The sequence below is a fragment of the Gossypium raimondii genome, chromosome 4 (assembly GCF_025698545.1).
Source record: "Gossypium raimondii isolate GPD5lz chromosome 4, ASM2569854v1, whole genome shotgun sequence".
In the NCBI taxonomy this organism is placed as follows: domain Eukaryota; kingdom Viridiplantae; phylum Streptophyta; class Magnoliopsida; order Malvales; family Malvaceae; genus Gossypium; species Gossypium raimondii.
Genome location: NC_068568.1, coordinates 25,803,340 through 25,821,721, shown reverse-complemented (window position 1 = coordinate 25,821,721; position 18,382 = coordinate 25,803,340). Strand labels below are relative to the sequence as shown.

Here is an 18,382-nt window from a genome sequence, read left to right as displayed (position 1 = left end):
TTTCAATAAGCCCTATCAACCTTTGCTTCAAGTTCCTCGTCAATCAACTAGTCACTACCCTGGCAGGATCTTCTGATCTTCCACTAACATAACAAGTCAGCAAGAACTACTTATATTCCGACTTCACAATCCAGACTGGCTTGGGCTGAAGGTGTTCACGAATAGGCAATACCAAGTTTGGGTTAATTCCCACCTTGATGATTTCCTGAGGTTGTCAGGTGTAGGGTTTGTTTCACGTTCTTCCTTCCCCAAACAACTTATCCGTTGAATGACCCTACAAAACAATTGACAAATCATACCTCCACTCGTTAATCTCCCACAGAGGGATTAGTTCCTTATGGCTTTCATAAACAACATGGAATAAATGGAAGAAATAATCATAATGAATGAATTAAAGTAAAGAGTTTAAGAAAAGTCTGATTGGTATTGATAATAAATGCAAATCCATAGAAGTTAATCTCATTCACAATTCAGATCTCTTGAAATAAAACAAAGACAAATAAAATAAACTCTAGAAAATGTAAGAAAGCAAGAAAAACAAACTCAATCTAAAGAAAGACTCTAAGCTAATGGAATAATGTCTATAACATGTGCCAAAGAAGTTTATTTATAGCTTTCAAGTGGCTGTCATTCTTAACCCTAGGTCAGCTGACATTCCCGAGCTTTAAGTTTGATTTTGCAGACCAAAATACCCCTGTTTCGTGTTTATTTTCCATCCCAGAATCGATGACACAACACACCAGGACCTGTGTCACGACATAGGTGGCAGTATACTCCTCCTTGAGATGTCTTCAGGGGTATGTCGCGACACCCTCAATCTCTGTGTGACCTCGAAGCAGTTTCGTACTCTCTCAATTATGCTCTCTATTTTGCGACATCGGGCTTTCTGTGTTACGACATAGCATCCAGTATCGGTCTAAAATGCCTTCTAATGGTCTCCTGCACACTTACAAGGCACGTTAGCTCTTCCTTAGGCCTCCTTCGGCCTTTAGGGTCAATAAAAGACTCAATTTGCACATTTTATTCAAGTTAAGTAAAACTAAAGAAACTTAACTAAAATAAAACGAAAATGACTGTATTCGAGCTTTTTAAATGTGAAAACTAGTTTAATCTACTACACCGATTTATGGCATGTCAACATCGCAAAGAAAATTAACATACTAAAACTCGTTTTGGACATTTTGAAAACATAGGTTTAATATATATATGTATCTCATAAATTACTAGGTTGTTGGGTAAGTAGCACCGAGTTTTGAAATTGAAGTATTGTGGTTGAAAACATTATCATTGAGATGAATTTAACATTATTGTGAAAAATCCATTTTAATTATCATTTTTGTAAATCCTCTTAAGTAATAATTTAAAAACATAAATCATGAAAAAACCATCCAAAAACCAAAATCAAAAGTCCAAAAGAAAGTTTCAAGCCAAGGTCCACAGAAATAAAAACACATCCCAAAGTATATCAAGTACCAAATAAATAAGTTTTTCTGAAAATGTCCGAGAGCACCTTCAAAAACCAAGCCCATCTTAACCTCACTTATTATCTAAAAGATTAGAACAAAAATAGGTGAGCTTACAAACCCAGTGTGGGTTGCAATCCATAATAACAGAAATTAACACATAAAAGCATCAGTTTAAGCAAATCATATTCATACAATATTCAGTTTACAGAATCACATTTATCAGAATGCATAATGACGATGTCAATGCAACTTTTTTTTCAAAATCAATGCAAATATTTTGAAAACTAGATCCTACCCATCTCCGCTACACACCATAATGAGTTCCCTAGAAATCATCCATCCAGTAACACACCAATATTGTAGACAAGCCACTATATAATGCAGTCCAGCTGCCAAAAGAGAATATTGTGGTCGAGCCACCAGATAATTGCAGATACAAAATATTATGGTCAAGCCACCAGAAATTGCAAATATACTGCCAGATACTTCCTTTGTACACATTATCCCAACCTCATACATGTGATATGACATACAGAATAGATTTTACAGTAGGCATGCTTTACATGTAAATCATATTTATTTTCTGTTTAACACAGTGACATGCTTAACATGCGAATCATAGGTGGAACAGTAGCATGGTTAACATGTGAATCATAATAAAAATACTCATAATCATATACGAATCAGAATATCAATATAGCAATATCATGCTTACAATACATGTATTATCCAAATCGCCATATATCACATTTCATGAATGTAAGGAAATTACACATCAACATTTTTAACAGAAAAACCAGCCAAACCCATATTTGATCACAGGTCTGAAGTTTTGGAAACACTTACTTGAAATCCTCCTTCAACGGATTTATACCAATCCATACGAACATTTAAAGTATTCGCCCAATATCACTTTTCAGATAATTATTTAAACAATAATTATTTATTTAAAATAAATCTTTATCTTGATTAAATATGATATCAACCATTGTTAAGAATAATAAATCCCCACACCTTTGCAATTTCGTTCGCAATAATCCTGATTCCAACTTCTAGCGGAAGAGTTTTATTCCCAAGCCTCTAAGTTTAAAACCATTCACATGTATTAGAATGGGTTACTAAAATAAATAATCCTTTAATTATTTTATTCGTTGAGATACTTACGTAATCCTTTAACTTATTCGCACAGTTCTAAAAGTGGGGGTACGAATCCAGGATTTTTTATTTGCACTTTAGTGAAACCCATAAATCAAAATGGTTAGTGTTGTTTTAATCAAGTATGTATGTATATAATATACGAGAGTGTAACAAGAACAGAAGTTTGACTATACTTACATAGTAATGGAGGAAAATGGCTCAACTCTTCCCACAAAATATTGATTAGAGAAGAGGATTCATCACTAAATAGAGAAAATCATATTATAAAAATAAAAGTTAGAAAGAAAGAAAGAGAGAAGAATATAATTTGGGATAATCTTTTTATGAAAAAAAATCAAATTTGATAGGTTAAAGAAAACAATTACGAAAAGAAAAAGAGAAAAGATGAAAATCTGGAATTTTCGGGGGTGATCGAAGGTGGCGGTGTGACGACGGTGACTGTAGCGGTGGTGCGAGGACGACGGAGGAGATATAGTGGTGAGATGAAGGTACGGTGGTCTTTTGTGGTGTGGACTAGAGGAGAAATAAGAAGAAAATGGTGACTTAGTAGGTGAAATGGAAGAAAAAGAAGAGAAAAATGGAGGAGAGAAAAATGAAAAGAAATAAAAAGTGAAATGGATATGTCTAGGAGCATGGCCGACCAAGGGAAGGTAATGGAGGAAATTTGGTATGTTGAGGGGACAAATGCATAGAAAGGGGATCATATGAGGGAAAAAAGGGATAAAAAGGGGAATTTTAACCTTGCAATAAAAGAAAGAATCTTCCCAAGTATGGCAAGATGTGGGTTGGATGGTGAGATTATGGGGGCTTGAACTTGGGACCACTTAAAATAAATTCACACACTTAACCACTAGGCTATGTAATCTCTTATGTTATGAACTAGCGCAAATAAATAAATAAATTATAGGGCGTGACACACACCCTTCTTTTGGATCTGCCACCTTTGGGGTGTGACATAAGATTTTGAATATGTTCATATATGAATTGAACTGAGAAGTATGTAATATCTCAATTTTCAATGGTATCAGAAATGGTGGTTTTGGGACCACAATTCTAACAAGTGAGTTAGTATTTTATGTTTATTTAATGTTTATATAGTTATATTTGAGTCGTATTAAAATTTGGGTAAGAAATTTTAATGTCCAGTTAGTTAATTTAGTAAAAAGGACTAAATTGTAAAAGATGTTAAAGTAGCTTCTATTAGTTAAATGTGTTTGATTGTTAAAGAAAACCAAAAATATTGGACTTGATTGATAAATAAACCCTATGATTAGTTAATGGACAATTATGAACCTGCTATGTTAATAATTTTGTTAAGATTAAAAAGTTAATTTGGTAATTAGTTTAATTAAAGAAAAAAACAAAAGAAAAAGAAAATCGTATCATCATCTTCCCAACTCTCTCCCATCGAAAAAAAGAAACTCTATCTTTGGAGCTTGAAGTTTTGGTTAGCAAATTGGTGCATGTAAGTTTTTCTCTCACCCGGTTTTAGTAATTTTTATGTTTTTGAACTCGTTGTAGCTTAAACTATTAAACTCGGGATGAAATTGTAAAAATGTTAAAGTTTTAGGGATTACTTAGTAATGGAATTTTGGTGTTCTTGAGTTTTAATGGTAGTTGTATATATTTGAATGTTGATTAGGATGTTTTTGTAAAAGAATTTGTGTTAATTTTGAGTTTAATGATCAATGTGTAAATAATTAAAATTTACATATAAATTTTATGAATTGTGAATAATTAGGGACTGTACTAGTTTAGAAAGAAGTTAGGCTTCTAAAAGTTTCACCCTAGAAAAAGATTATTTATTTTTTACTAAAAGGGAAACTTGGCCCGAGATTCATCGGACCCTATGAGATTCTGGGACGTATAGGGCCAATAACATATCGTTTAGCTCTTCCACCAAAGTTATTAAAGATCCACGACGTATTTCATGTGTCAATGTTGAGGAGATATCACTCTAATCTAGATCATGTGGTTCAATTGAAGACATTGGAGGTAAAACTAATTTTGGCTTACGTGGAAAAGCTTGTGTATATCCCAAACAGGGAAATTAAGATGCTTAGGAATAAATAAATTCCTTTGGTTAAAGTCTTATGGGAGAACCACAAAGTCGAAGAGACTATATGAGAGAGAGAAAGCACTATGAGAGACCAATATTTGTATATCTTCATAGGTACAAAATTTCGAGGAAGAAATTTTTTTAAGGGTGGGGGAGTTGTCACACCTTGGTTTGGCGAGCTGGATTGATTAGGAGACTACGCCGGTGAAGACCGCCTAAGTTACGAGACTTAGACCAGATAAGGTTGGTAACTTCGTGGCGGAGAACTTCGTAAAAGTTCACCAATACTACGGAGTACCATTTCGAGTGATGAGGAGATCTAAGTGGAGGCAACGTGTCAATAACTAAGACAATTGGTGAGCCTCATGGGATGTAATTAATTAGTGGATGCATGCAAGAATGAGTAATGATTAGATACAATTCTGATTGAGATTTGGAAGAGAGTTATTTATAAATAGGATAGTGTGATAGTAGAGAAAATATTTCTGATTCATGTTCTCTACTAGACTTTATTATCATCGAAAAAATAGAAGAGTTATTCTTTGTTAATGAAGGTGTTGACTGATAAAGCTTAGGGAACCTTCCATACTAGTTATCTACTAGTAAATTCTTCAACCTTCCTTTAAGCTTTACTAGATAGATAGAAGCTAACATAATAAAGGTTCGTAAGATTTCTTTGAATATTGGGTATAAAGGAAACTTCTACACAGAACTATTTGCATGTCCAAAGATTCATGTTATATTGTAAAGTTTTGGTCAATTTTTATGTTTAAAAGAGTTTTTTTGTTATTTTAGCTAAAGAAATGGGAAATCCCAGTATAATAGGGAAGGACCAGTAGAGTAGGCAAGCTCTAAATAAAATATTTTGGTGGGTTCCTTTGTACCTTGAGTCTGGTATCTGCGTTAATTCATTTACTCCTAATCATTGTACAACTAGGTAAGTGGCTCTGTCATTTGTCTCTGGTGTTCATGTCTAAGGAAACATATTCAAAGAGTCAATGTATGCAAGTTTATATACTGTTAAATAAACCTAGAAAACTTGGTATATACATGGTATGAGTACTCTTTCCTTGGTGCACAAGCTCTGTATCTAAACTGGTGTAAGGAGCTTATGGAAGGATGTGGTGTATAATGGTAAAGAAGACACAGGATAAAATGTTTTGCCTCTGGTACGACACTTTGTTACAAATTGTGATTGGTGAAAACTCAGCCTTGCGGGATAACACATATGTGTTTAAACAAGGAGGGGAGTAAGGAGGATACGAAAGGATGTTTGTTAAATAGCTTTGAAGAGCAGATATGAAGATACAAGAAAAATTGGTTCTTCGAACCAGGATCAGAAGCTAGCACAAGGAAAGAAGTACGTGAGAAAAAGGGTGCATGTGGTAGTGCATGTTGCATGAAAGAGTAAACAGTAAGCCTTTCAATCATTAAATGGTAGTCTACGCAAGTGGCGTATTTGCGGAACAGTTATGCTCATGACCGTCAAGTATGAGTTTAGAAATTAGTGTTGTCTACCAATAGGCTAAGTTTGATAGCGAAAGTATTCGCCAGTTGAATTACGGATTAGAGGGATGTATCTGGCAAATATGGAAAACTTATCTGTTAGCTTGAGTCTCATTCCTTACTGTTTAATATGAAATATAGTAGGATTAATTTCCCCAGGAACTCACTAAGTTCTCATGAACTTACCATATTTCTTCTTACTTTTAGGTTCTTAGGTTGAGCGTGGTGATTGAAGGGATATAGCTAGATCTGTGGCCATTTGTGAGCCTTCATATTTTTGTGGGTAACATGTAATTGCTGGGGGTACTTGGAAATTTGTTAGATACTTCCATTATAAAACTATAAGTTTGTACTTGAATCGTTATTTTGAATACTTCGAATGTTGATCAGTAGCCTCAATGGCTTATCATTATTTGTGATTTATAAACGTTGTTTAAGAAGTTGCTAAAGGCTAATTCTTGTATTTTTTAACATGGTGTGGTACCATTTAAAAAAAATGCTTCCAAGGGAATATCGTCTTAAATTAACGGAATACCATGTTGGGACAAGAAAAAGGGGGTACTCACCAAAATGGACATTTGTTTTAAAATGGAAGAGTTTGTGTCTCCAATAAACCTATGACATTTCATACTCGGATTCGACGATCGGGTCGAGTGTGGGGTGTTACATCGGGGCCACAATTCTGACGAGTGAGTTCCTAAATATTATTATTTAATATTTACAAATCAAATACAATGTTATAGTGAATTTTGATTTGATCAATTTAGCTAATTGGACAGTTAATTAAAGTACAAGTAGTTCTAGAAAATGAGGTATTAAGATCTCATTTCTGTCAACTGAGTCCGTGAATATTTTTATTAAATTTTTATGGTGTTGTTATATAGATGAATTGAAGTTTTGTCCAAAAATTTTAGTGATTGAATGGTTAATTTAGGTGCAATGACTAAATCATAAAAACTGTAAAAATTAATTGGTATTGAATTTTATTAGTTAAATGGCTTGATTAATTATGGTGCAGGGGTCTAAGTGATAAATATACCCCATTCTATTATGGTGGACGGTTGGTGGCCCCTTAGTTTATAAAATTTGCTTAATTTATATTAATAAATAATATATGATAAAACGTTAAACTAAAGTCATCGTCTTTAACATTTCTTCTTTCCATTGGATTTCCACCATTTTTAAAGAGAAAGAAAAGCTTCAAGCTATCAAATCATTCGACCCTTGCATAGTAAGCCCCTTAAAGCTCATTTTTCGTAAATTTTATGTTTTTGAGATTGTGGGACCTTGATCTAGCTAACTCGGATGTTAAATTGTTAAACTGTTAAAGTTTGTTAAAGTTATCATTGATGAATGTTAGATGTTTTTGATAGAAAATGGTAAATTTGAAAGCTAAGAGATGTTTAAAGATTATTTTGTGAAGTGATTTTTTGTTAGTTTTGCATTTCGAGACTAAAATGAAAAGTTGATAAAAGTAGCATTAAATTTTGGTAAATTCATATTTTAGAGAGCTGTAGAAGGGCATTATTGAAATCGAATTGAAAAATGAGGTTCAATTGTGAAAGTGATAGTTGTTTTGTTTTAAGTGATTAAATTGAATAAAAAGCAAAACTTTCAAAAATTGTGATAAATGAATAAAATATGCCATATACAAGAAATGAGATGATTTAAAGTATTTGGAACTGATAATTAAAAATAAATTACTCTATAGATCAAGAACTAGTAGATAATCAAGGAAAAGGGAAATTTACAAATTAGTCCCTAACACTCCTGCTTTTGTTGTTTGCCCCTAGTAAGTTCATACAGTATAACTAAGTTTTAATTGATGTTGTATTATGTTTAAATGTGTATTTATGTTTTATTGAAAGTTTGAATTAATTATGAATTAGTATACAAATTGAGGATTTAACTTAATTGAAATGGAATGGTACTGAATGGAAATGTTGAGATTAATCCCAATGAACTTACTAAAAGTCTCGTACACGAGGTTACGGGTTGATGCCTGATGATTTCGAGCTTCAGCATTTGTTGTGGACTCGAAGATGCACGTGACACAAGTTTTACTCAGACAAATAACCTGATGTCGTTTTATAGGTTTAGCCTGGATGGGTAACCTTACATGTATATAAAGCCCTAGCCAGGCTATTTTTTGTGTCGATATAAGTTTAGCCCGGACAAGTAACTTGAAAGTAGTGTTTATGGTTAGCTCGAACGAGCATTTGACATTATTTTCACCTGTGTACTAAGTTCTTATATAAGTTTTCATCGGGTAAAATAAAAGATGAAAAATATGGAATTATGAAGTTGATGTTGGCAAAAGATACAAATGAAATGTGGAAATTATGATGTTGACATGAGCAAAGTGATGATTACAAATTGATACATGAATCATTTTTTACTTGAAATTTGTACTTTACCATTTGTAATTATATATGTGGTCATGATTTGAATCGTACTTGGTTGATGTTATTGTGAATGCCATGATAGGTGAAATTATTTGCATATTGAACTGTAATTGTTCTATGAATAAGGTAAGTCATTTGTTTATATTGTATGAGCTTACTAAGTATTTATAATACTTACTCGTTGTTACTACTTTCTTTGTAGATTTTGGGCATTTAGAACATGTCAATTGGATCAATGAGAAGCACACACCCTTCGTCTCCCGTTTTGGTAGACTTTTGTTGTTTCAAGTTTGGTTATATGTGGCATGTACATAGGTGGTCAAAAATTTGTAAAAGCATATATGTATGTTTTGGTATGGTTGAACTTTGCACATAAACATATGGTAACTTAATGCAATATTGATTAGTTCGTTATATAGTCTTGTACATGGAATGACTTATATGAATGGCAAAGTTTAGTAGATGATATGCATGTGATTCAATTTATGCCATGAAATGATTAAATGTGATGATATAACTTGTGATGACTTTTGTTTATTGATTATAATGGTGCAAAATGTGGCATATTGGTTGTATGTTTAGATGGTTATTGAAATTGAATTTTTGGCTTGCAATGTATATGTTTTGGACAAGTTTTGTTGGTTATTGAATGCATAAGTTGTTAAGCTTGGTAAAATAAGAAACTAATGTGATGTGGTTGAATGGTTTTGTAGTTGGTTAATTGCATGTGTTGGTATAAATGTTAGTTGATTTTGTACAGGGTATTTGACCATTTATGTATTATTTGAAGCATTGGTTTGATTTGGTACATGGTAGATAATTAAAAGATACATTTTTGCTCTACACGGGCTAGTATACGGGCGTGTACCTCACACGAGCTAGCCACATGCCCTTGAGGGTACTACAGGTTTGGTAAATTTTGAACCACACGGTCACAGTTAGTTACACGGCCTGAACACACGACCGTGTGACTTATGCACACACAGGCACAGTCTTTCACACGGCTGTGTGAAATCTATTTTCATGTTTTACCTTCTTTGTTTCAATAGTTTTAATTTGGTCCTCATTAAATTTCGAACTTGTTTTAGAACTTTCGTAAGCTCGTTTTAAGTTCGATTTTGTTTGCAAAGAATGAATTGTATGTTATATGAGATTTATTGGATATTAAATGAATTCTTGATTTAAAATTTCATGTAAATGTTTTGTTATTTGCTATAGCATTCCGTAACTCGATTTTGACGTCGAGAACGAGTTAGGGATGTTACAGTAAGAGGGGTAGTAAGCCCTTTACTATGACTTTGCTCCCAACCTTCAAATCCGTTCCGATGTTAGTCATGGGTAACGTTTTGGCCTTCTTGTTCTTGGTAATTGCAACCTTCAAAGTTTAGAGACATAACTTCTTGTTGGGTTCCCACAAACAACACCAATTGTTATAACACTAAAGTTATACAACATGTTAAGTAGTACAATGAGAGAGGTTTACACTGTATAGGGTGCGAAAAGTCACTAAATGAGTCATTTAAGAGTTTGGGGTTAAGTACCGGTAAGGTGTATACTATGTGGATAGCTTTTCCTTTACTTTTACCCTAGTGTTAAAGGGATATTTATAGGAAGGATGTGGTTTGGAGTAGATCCCATTCATTGAGTTCCCTACTCCACGGTATGTCGTGATAGGGTGGCGGATGTTAACAAAGAGGTTGTTGGAGTTGATTTAAAGAAACATGATAAGACACTTATCAGGTCGAGATGTAATGGATTGATGAGTGTCATCTTAATTATTTTTCCATGTCTTTTGAGGTTTGTGTAAGCTCGCAAGGTCTGTAGGGTGTTTAGGCGAGGAATATTACTTTTCTTATGCTGTCATGAAGTCGAGCTTCACCATGCATAAGGCCACGTTTTAACACCTAATTAGGGAACCCGAGAACATAATGATAATTATTTTTAAACTGAATTATAGTATAAATAGTATAATTTTAAAAAATAAAATCATATTATAATTAGATAAATTGAAAAAAGATCACTTAAACAATAGTATTAACTATAATTAAACACAGATTTAAGACGCCGTTGGCCCGTGAGGGGAGCTTTTTATTTATGACGCAAGCCCCAAATTGTACGGTCACCAAACTCCATTTGTAGATTTTTTCTCATTCTCTCACATTTTTTCTAGCTGCAACCAAGCAAAACCCAAAGAAAAGGCAAGGAAAAGAAAAGAAAAGAAAAGAAAAGAAAAAGCTTTGATTTTTTTTAAAAAAATCTTCAAGTAAAAAATAAAAGTAAAGGCACCCGATTTTTCTGCTTCCTGACCCCATCTTTCAAAAGAATTTCCACCAAGGTTGCTTGTGTTCCTCTCATCAATTTTCGTAGGTTTTTTAAGTTCTTTTTTGCAATTTGCTTGTATTATATAAATCGCATTTCTTTAGTAAACTTTTTTTATGTTTTCTGTTTGTTGTCTTTGCTTGCATTCTCATTGATCAGGTCTGATCTACACGAAGGGAGAGGATAAGAGGACTGGATTTAACTTTTCTTTTTTTTCTTTTTTTGGTGTTTTTGTTAGGATATTTATTTGGTTTTCTTAGGTTTTCGAAATAATGAGAACTTCGTGGGCAGATTCTGTAGCAAACTCAGCATCTGAAATTGCAGTTTCAGACAATAGCTACGTACCTCGTCCAACTCGATCCACTTATGTCCCGCCCCACCTTCGTAACCGTCAAGCTTCGGACGCACCTAATCTGCCAGGTCCGGCTACTGAGAGGGCAGCTTTTACCGGAACCGCTGGTGGGTCCCTGGGCTCCCGATGGAGCAGCGGCCCGCCTAAGCCCGAAATGGGGCGGCCTGGTCCGGGTTATGGTTACTCTGGAGCTGTAGCTGGACGAGGTGGCAGCGGCGGTGGTTGGAATAATAGAAGTAGAGGTTGGGATAGGAGAGAAAGGGAAGTGAACCCATTTGATGATGATGTTGATGATAAGACTGATGATGCCGAACAAGCTTTTAGTGAGCAAGAGAATACGGGGATTAACTTTGATGCTTACGAGGATATTCCGGTGGAAACCAGTGGTGAAAATGTACCCCCTCCTGTAAATACATTTGCCGAAATAGATTTAGGGGACCTGTTGAATCAAAACATTAGAAGGTGCAAGTATGTGAAACCCACTCCCATTCAACGCCATGCTATCCCTATAGCATTAGCTGGAAGGGATCTAATGGCTTGTGCTCAAACCGGGTCAGGGAAGACAGCTGCTTTTTGCTTTCCAATTATTAGTGGCATTATGCGGGAGCAGTATGTTCAGAGACCGCGTGTAGCACGAACCGTTTACCCTCTTGCTCTCATTCTATCACCCACCCGGGAGCTTTCTTGTCAGGTGGGATCTTTAGAACATGTAATGTAATCTTTTTGAATGGTTTAACATATTTTTGTATTGATGTTGTTGACAATAATGCACTTTCAGATACACGACGAGGCCAAAAAGTTCTCATACCAAACTGGTGTCAAAGTGGTGGTTGCCTATGGAGGAGCACCAATTAATCAACAGGTTGTTATCCCCTCAAGTCTGGTTTTGAGTATCATTCTTGCTCTATATCTTTGACATTTATAGTTCTTGTTTCTTGTGTCTCATGCTAAACTAATTTCTATATTATATCTATGTACTACGAATTTGATCATTTATATGTATTTGACATTAATCCAAGGTTGTAATTGTTTTTAGGATTTCTTTCTAATTTATGTTTTTCCTTTTCTTTTATTTTTTTGCTTGGATGTATATACCAATAGAACTAACAAAAGTAGAAAGGGTCTAGTTATTGATAGAAGGAAGAATGTTGCTGATAGATTTCTGATTTTGACTCAAAGTAGTTCTTGGTTTATTTCAAATAGGTTGTTGTTTTTTTTTTGGGTTGTCTACAGTACTGTCTTCCTTGGGCTGGAGTGTGAAAGCGAGTTATTTGTGTTTCACAAGCTGTCAGATGGGGTAAGGTTGAATGGTGGTGATAGGGATATTAGCTTGTTTAGATTAATTGTCAAGGAAACTTAGTTTATACACTATATCCAATTATGTTGTCTGACTTTCTTTTATGCTCTTATGAGATCTTGTTTTTTTCCCTTCTCTATTCTCTAAATATATCTACTGATTTTTGGCTTAAGTCTCCTTACAAATCCCTACGTCCTAATAACATTATTATCATTATTATTTTGTTTTTTTTATGCTAATGCTTTGTTCTATACTTAGTTGCGAGAGTTGGAGAGAGGAGTTGATATTCTTGTGGCAACTCCAGGACGATTGGTTGATTTGCTAGAGAGGGCTAGATTGTCATTGCAGATGATTAGGTACTTGGCCCTTGATGAGGCAGATCGGATGCTTGATATGGGTTTTGAACCACAAATCAGAAAGATAGTGGAGCAAATGGACATGCCTAATCGGGGTGTGAGACAGACAATGCTGTTTAGTGCCACCTTTCCAAGAGAGATACAGGTTGTTTATAACTGTTCAATAAGGTTTCCTTTTTTGTTATAGCTGTATTTCTTGAGATATGCAACTCATGTTTTCACTTATAACTGAAAAATGTTTCAAGTTGTGATTGACTTCCTCCAATTCTTCTGAAATTTAATTTTGGCCCTGGTTTCAATTCTTCCTGCTACCTCTATATATGTTTTATAGAAAATGGAAATTGTTTACCAAGCACAGTAAGAGTGCATTCGTTACCATTAGCTCAGAGCACTAAATGATTGGGTGGGGTTGGCTATTCCACTTTCAAAATTTACCAAGTCCAAAGAAGTAAACATGTTCTTTTACCTTGAATTTTGCTTTAGAGTAAATTTCAAATGCAATCAAGATAATAGTGTGACCTCTTGATAATGAAAAGAAGACTATCTAGGTACATCACATAATTCTTTTCTAAATTGGTGGCTTTGCAGAGACTTGCCTCTGATTTTCTTTCAAATTACATATTCTTGGCCGTTGGGAGGGTTGGTTCAAGTACAGATTTGATTGTTCAAAGGGTTGAATTTGTTCATGAGTCTGATAAGAGGAGCCATCTCATGGATCTTCTGCATGCACAGAGGGAAAATGGAGCTCATGGCAAGGTAATGTGAGACTATCATGTATGAACTTTCTTATTGAAGTTCCTTTATCTTGGATGTTGTTAAGGTGTGCGCCTAGTTGTTGTGCCTTAGTGCTAGGAAACAAGATCACCTCACATTTTTTATTGAGGCACATTTGATGAGGCGTGCTCTTTTGCAAGACGGTAGGTGCAATAAGAGCTCGGCTGGTTGAAGTTCACTTAATTATTATTGTAATATCTTTAATATTCAAAAGGGGTGTAATATCAGTCTATTTCTCAATGTTCAGTATTCACCTGAGGCCATGGGATCATAAGGAAATCATGCATATTGGCCAATAAAAGAGAAGAAAATTTTGCATGTTTTGTAGGATAAATTGGACCACATTTTAGAGTTTATTATTAGAACTATATACACCTTAAGCTTATTTTATATAATATATACAGACACATGCAATGTTGTGCCTTGCTTGACTCAGCTAGCGCATTTTTTTCACCTTGTGCCTTGGACAATATATGGTTCTAGTACGCAGAGTGCACCTTGCACCCTTGACAAGACTTCTTACTCCATATTTTTTCCAATAGAAGTTAATTAGTGGATATGTGTTTCGGTTAATATTTACTGTTCTGGTGCTAATTCTGGTATTTAGTCTCATTTAATCAGTAGTTCTGGGATTATTAATAGCTGTTGATAATTGTCTTCTACTTTGCAGCAAGCTTTGACATTAGTTTTTGTGGAGACCAAAAAGGGAGCTGATTCATTGGAAAATTGGTTGTGCATTAATGGATTCCCAGCGACAACCATTCATGGTGATAGGACTCAGCAGGTAATTGTTAGAAAATAAGTTCGCTAGAGAGAAGTGAAAGACTATGGTCTTTGTGGTTTTATGCTTGTCCTCTGAGTGGGTTGTTTAATATGATGACTATCTTGATTTTCTGGTTGCCTATGTTATGTGCTAGTCTTATTTATTATATTGAGTGGAGTTCTATCATTCTGGTGATCTCTTTCTGTATGTAAACTTGAATATTAGGAACTTTGTGGGAAGCCAGAGTTGGACAAATGATCTGGATTCTGCATTATGGCATTTGTTAGATATACTAATCCATATCGTTAGTGATATTAAAATGCATTCATTCTCTCTTCTAATTAATTCTTCTTCTGTGATCTATTTTTATTTTGATTCCAAATACATTTCAGACGTTTTCTAGGATTGTTTAAGTAGCCTGATTCTAATGTAGTACAAACCTTAATATAGAAAGAGTCTCTTAAATAATGCTATATGCTATATCTTTACCTTAATGTAGAAAGAATGTCTTTAAATAATGCTGGGTGCTTGTAGGAAAGGGAACTGGCATTAAGATCTTTCAAGACTGGAAAGACCCCAATTTTGGTAGCAACTGATGTGGCTGCTCGTGGTCTTGATATACCCCATGTAGCTCATGTGGTCAACTTTGATCTTCCCAATGATATTGATGATTATGTCCATCGGATTGGAAGGACAGGGCGTGCTGGTAAATCGGGGTTGGCTACAGCTTTCTTTAATGAGGGCAATTTGTCCCTGGCAAGGCCTCTAGCTGAGCTGATGCAAGAAGCAAGTCAAGAGGTACCTGCTTGGCTCACTCGTTATGCATCCCGAGCTCCTTATGGAGGTAGCAAAGGTCGACGATCTGGGGGAGGGCGTTTCGGTGGACGTGATTTCAGAAGGGAAAGTTCATTTGGTAAGAATCTGGATTACTACGGTGGAGGAGGGAATAGTGGTAGTGGATATGGAGTTCCTTCTAGCAATTATGGTGGAGGATATGCTCCCGGGGTGACAAGTGCTTGGGATTAGGTCACACTTTATACTGGATTAACTTTTTGCATGTTTGTCTTGAGTATATATATATTCCTCCCTCGGGGAGAATAATTTTTCTCAAATTCCATATTTATCTGGATTCTAACATAGGATATATATTAATGAGGGCCCCCATAGGATTGATATTGTTTGTTAATTGATAATGCTGTCGTTGGGATAGTGACAAAGGAAACTAACCATTTAAGTGTGTCTACGACTGGTTCACTGATAAGGAGGTTGTGGTTAACATTTTAGGGCTTGGGGCGCCTTAGTAGCTTAGGAGGACCCTAGGTTGCAATGTTGGTATGGTGTGCGTGTGTGGTAAGGTACGTACATTTGCAACCAAATTATGGGTGAGTGGTGAAAGAAGAGATGGGCGTATGGCTGTGAGTGATTACTTTTAATTTTTTTTTAAACTTCCTTTTGTGTAATTAGCTATGTTTTTGCAGAGTAAACTTTTGCACAATCCAATGTTTTCAGAATGATGATGTGTGTTTTGGAAATCAACTTTATCCAGTGTTGTGAAAAAAAGAGCGATGTTTTTCATTGCATTGCTATCAAAAATTGTAGAAAGTTTTAGACATGATTGAAAAGTAAAAATAATTTAATTTAAATGATACATAAAATATAAATTTAAAGTATTTTAAAGAAACTAATATAAATTATTTAATTTTTAAAATAAATAAATATAGTATAAACATTAAGGATTTTGTTTTTTATTATCTTTCCATGTTTTGTATCTTATTTTTAAAATAAATAAATATAGGATAAATTATCTATAAATTTATCTATACCTACCGTAGACGCAAGCAATAAGAGAAGTCGGTAGTGTTGGAAAAATCCTAGTTTGAAAATAATTTTCTTACACGTTTGAAAATTGAAAATTTGAAAATCAATTTGATTTATGATATTTATAACAATAAACCTTAATTAAATTTGTACTTGTATATTCAGTTGAGCGAATGTTTGTTGTTCTCGGATTTTAATAAAATGATCTTTTCTGCTATTATCGTACCACAAGCTACTTCGAATGTGGACTCGAATAAATTGAATCGAAACATTGAACTAGAAAAATTCTCTTCTTTTGGGGTGAAAACGAAAATTCTCTCTTTATAATAGAAACCGATAGAATTGTTATTCCGGAAAAATATTTGTAATAGTTGAGAATAAATTCTTTCTATTTTTTGGCAGATTAACAATCTCGAAAAGTTATGTTAATAGCTCTACTGGTGTCATCTATTTATAGGAACAAAAGGTAGAATTCATGTTGAGTTGTAGTAGTTTATTTCAAATAGAAAAAACGACATCCTATTTAGAATAGGACTAGGGTGGACGACACACCCTAGTATTCCTATTAGGGTTACCGCCCCCTTCATGTTCATGAGAGATTTTTGGGCCCCTCTCATATTGGGTCCAATTATGAGTACTTCTTAAGCCTTTTTGATCCAGTACTGTGTAATGGGATCCAACCCGATTCAATTTTTCTATTTCCTAAAATAAACTTTAATGTTTATATATAAAATAGTTTTCTTGTTCCTATTTTACCCTCAACAAATTTTTGACAATTTTATCCTAAAAAAATTGACAATTTTACCTCTAGTAAAATTTTGATGATTTTGCCCTTAATAAAATTTCGAGAAAATATATTTAATATTTCATAACTCGACATGTTCACTATGACTGAATGATTTATTTTTATTTTCGGGCCTCAAAATAGTCCAAAAATATAAACTCATTCTTCTGATTAATTTTGAAGTAATCCATAAATGATTGCAAATTGATCATTTCCATTTCCATTTCCATTTTTGGAAACCTACATTCATTTTCAAATATTTTCATTTCTCCATTTCGGATAAAACCGTAATCATTCTTGAATATTTCTCATTTCTCTTTTCCTATTCATTTTGTTCATTTCTATTCAAACACGCAATTCATTTTTGGTTTCAACGAGCTAGTGGAGGGATCAATTGGACATATTTAGCTGAGGCTCAAATGATTTATAATTAAATTCTGACTTTTTTCCTATTAATTATAAACTCATTTAGTCATGAAGTCATTCCACTATACTATCGTGATTGAGCTCTCCCCAATAACATACCATTACGAAAGCAACTACTCAGTGCTCGTCCAATGACCTTGTCATAAATGTGTTACCCTCATAGGATATCTTTGATCTCTTTGGGATAATATCCATTCTCCCAATATAATCATATTTTATCTCATAGTAACCATTACATCTTCCTTCATGAAAAGTTAATCATTATCAAATAGTGATCAAGTTATCCATCACAAGGACGGACGACCCATGACCATGTTTACTTTTCATCAACCATGTAATGTCAATGAGAGGATATCATTTACCCATGTTTTGGACTATGAATTCCACTGTTTTGAATGACGCTACATACTATAGAAGTCGTACACCAACGCACTAGCTTTCGGTTCGTCTACTAATACAAATTATCTTTCCGTACTACGATCGGACCACATAGTACCGCTTAGTATTAGTTAAACATTTAGACAACTAATGAGCAACATTTGCTTCACTTTTGCTTTGTGTGCCTTGTTCTTGGATTCGCCTGGTATTAACTTACCAACCCCACTGCAAAAACAAATATCTAGACATGTGCATAGCAAAACATACATGAGACTTCCTATTTCTGAAGCATAAGAAACCTTTCTCATGTTCTTTCTTTCTTTCGTTGTCTTAGGACAATCCTCCAGAGAGAGATGAAATCCCGATACGGAGGGTTGATTTCCCTTTTTTGAATCAATCATTACATAACGCTCCAATATATTGTCTATGTATGAAGCTTAAGATAGTGTTATCACTTTGTTCTTTCGATCCTTTAGGATTCAAATACGTAGAAAAAGATTAGCTTATCGCAAGTCCTTTAT

The 18,382-nt window shown here is 34.3% G+C and overlaps 1 protein-coding gene across 4 annotated transcripts; it reads left to right on the top strand.

Annotated features, from left to right (window-relative positions):
• Positions 1 to 10,708: 10,708 nt before the first annotated feature.
• Positions 10,709 to 15,991, top strand: LOC105766562 (DEAD-box ATP-dependent RNA helicase 37). 4 transcript variants are annotated; one of them, XM_012586059.2, is made up of 7 exons: positions 10,709 to 10,929; positions 11,152 to 11,956; positions 12,044 to 12,127; positions 12,821 to 13,063; positions 13,507 to 13,674; positions 14,363 to 14,476; positions 14,990 to 15,991. In XM_012586059.2, exons 2-7 carry the CDS (start codon positions 11,186 to 11,188, stop codon positions 15,479 to 15,481), a joined length of 1,872 nt encoding a protein of 623 aa, XP_012441513.1. In that variant the 5' UTR covers positions 10,709 to 10,929; positions 11,152 to 11,185; the 3' UTR covers positions 15,482 to 15,991. The 4 variants fall into 4 exon arrangements, with proteins under 4 accessions (XP_012441513.1, XP_012441511.1, XP_012441512.1 ...); XM_012586057.2 differs by having other exon boundaries at positions 11,073 to 11,956; XM_012586058.2 differs by having other exon boundaries at positions 10,709 to 10,957.
• The last annotated feature ends 2,391 nt before the right edge of the window (positions 15,992 to 18,382 follow it).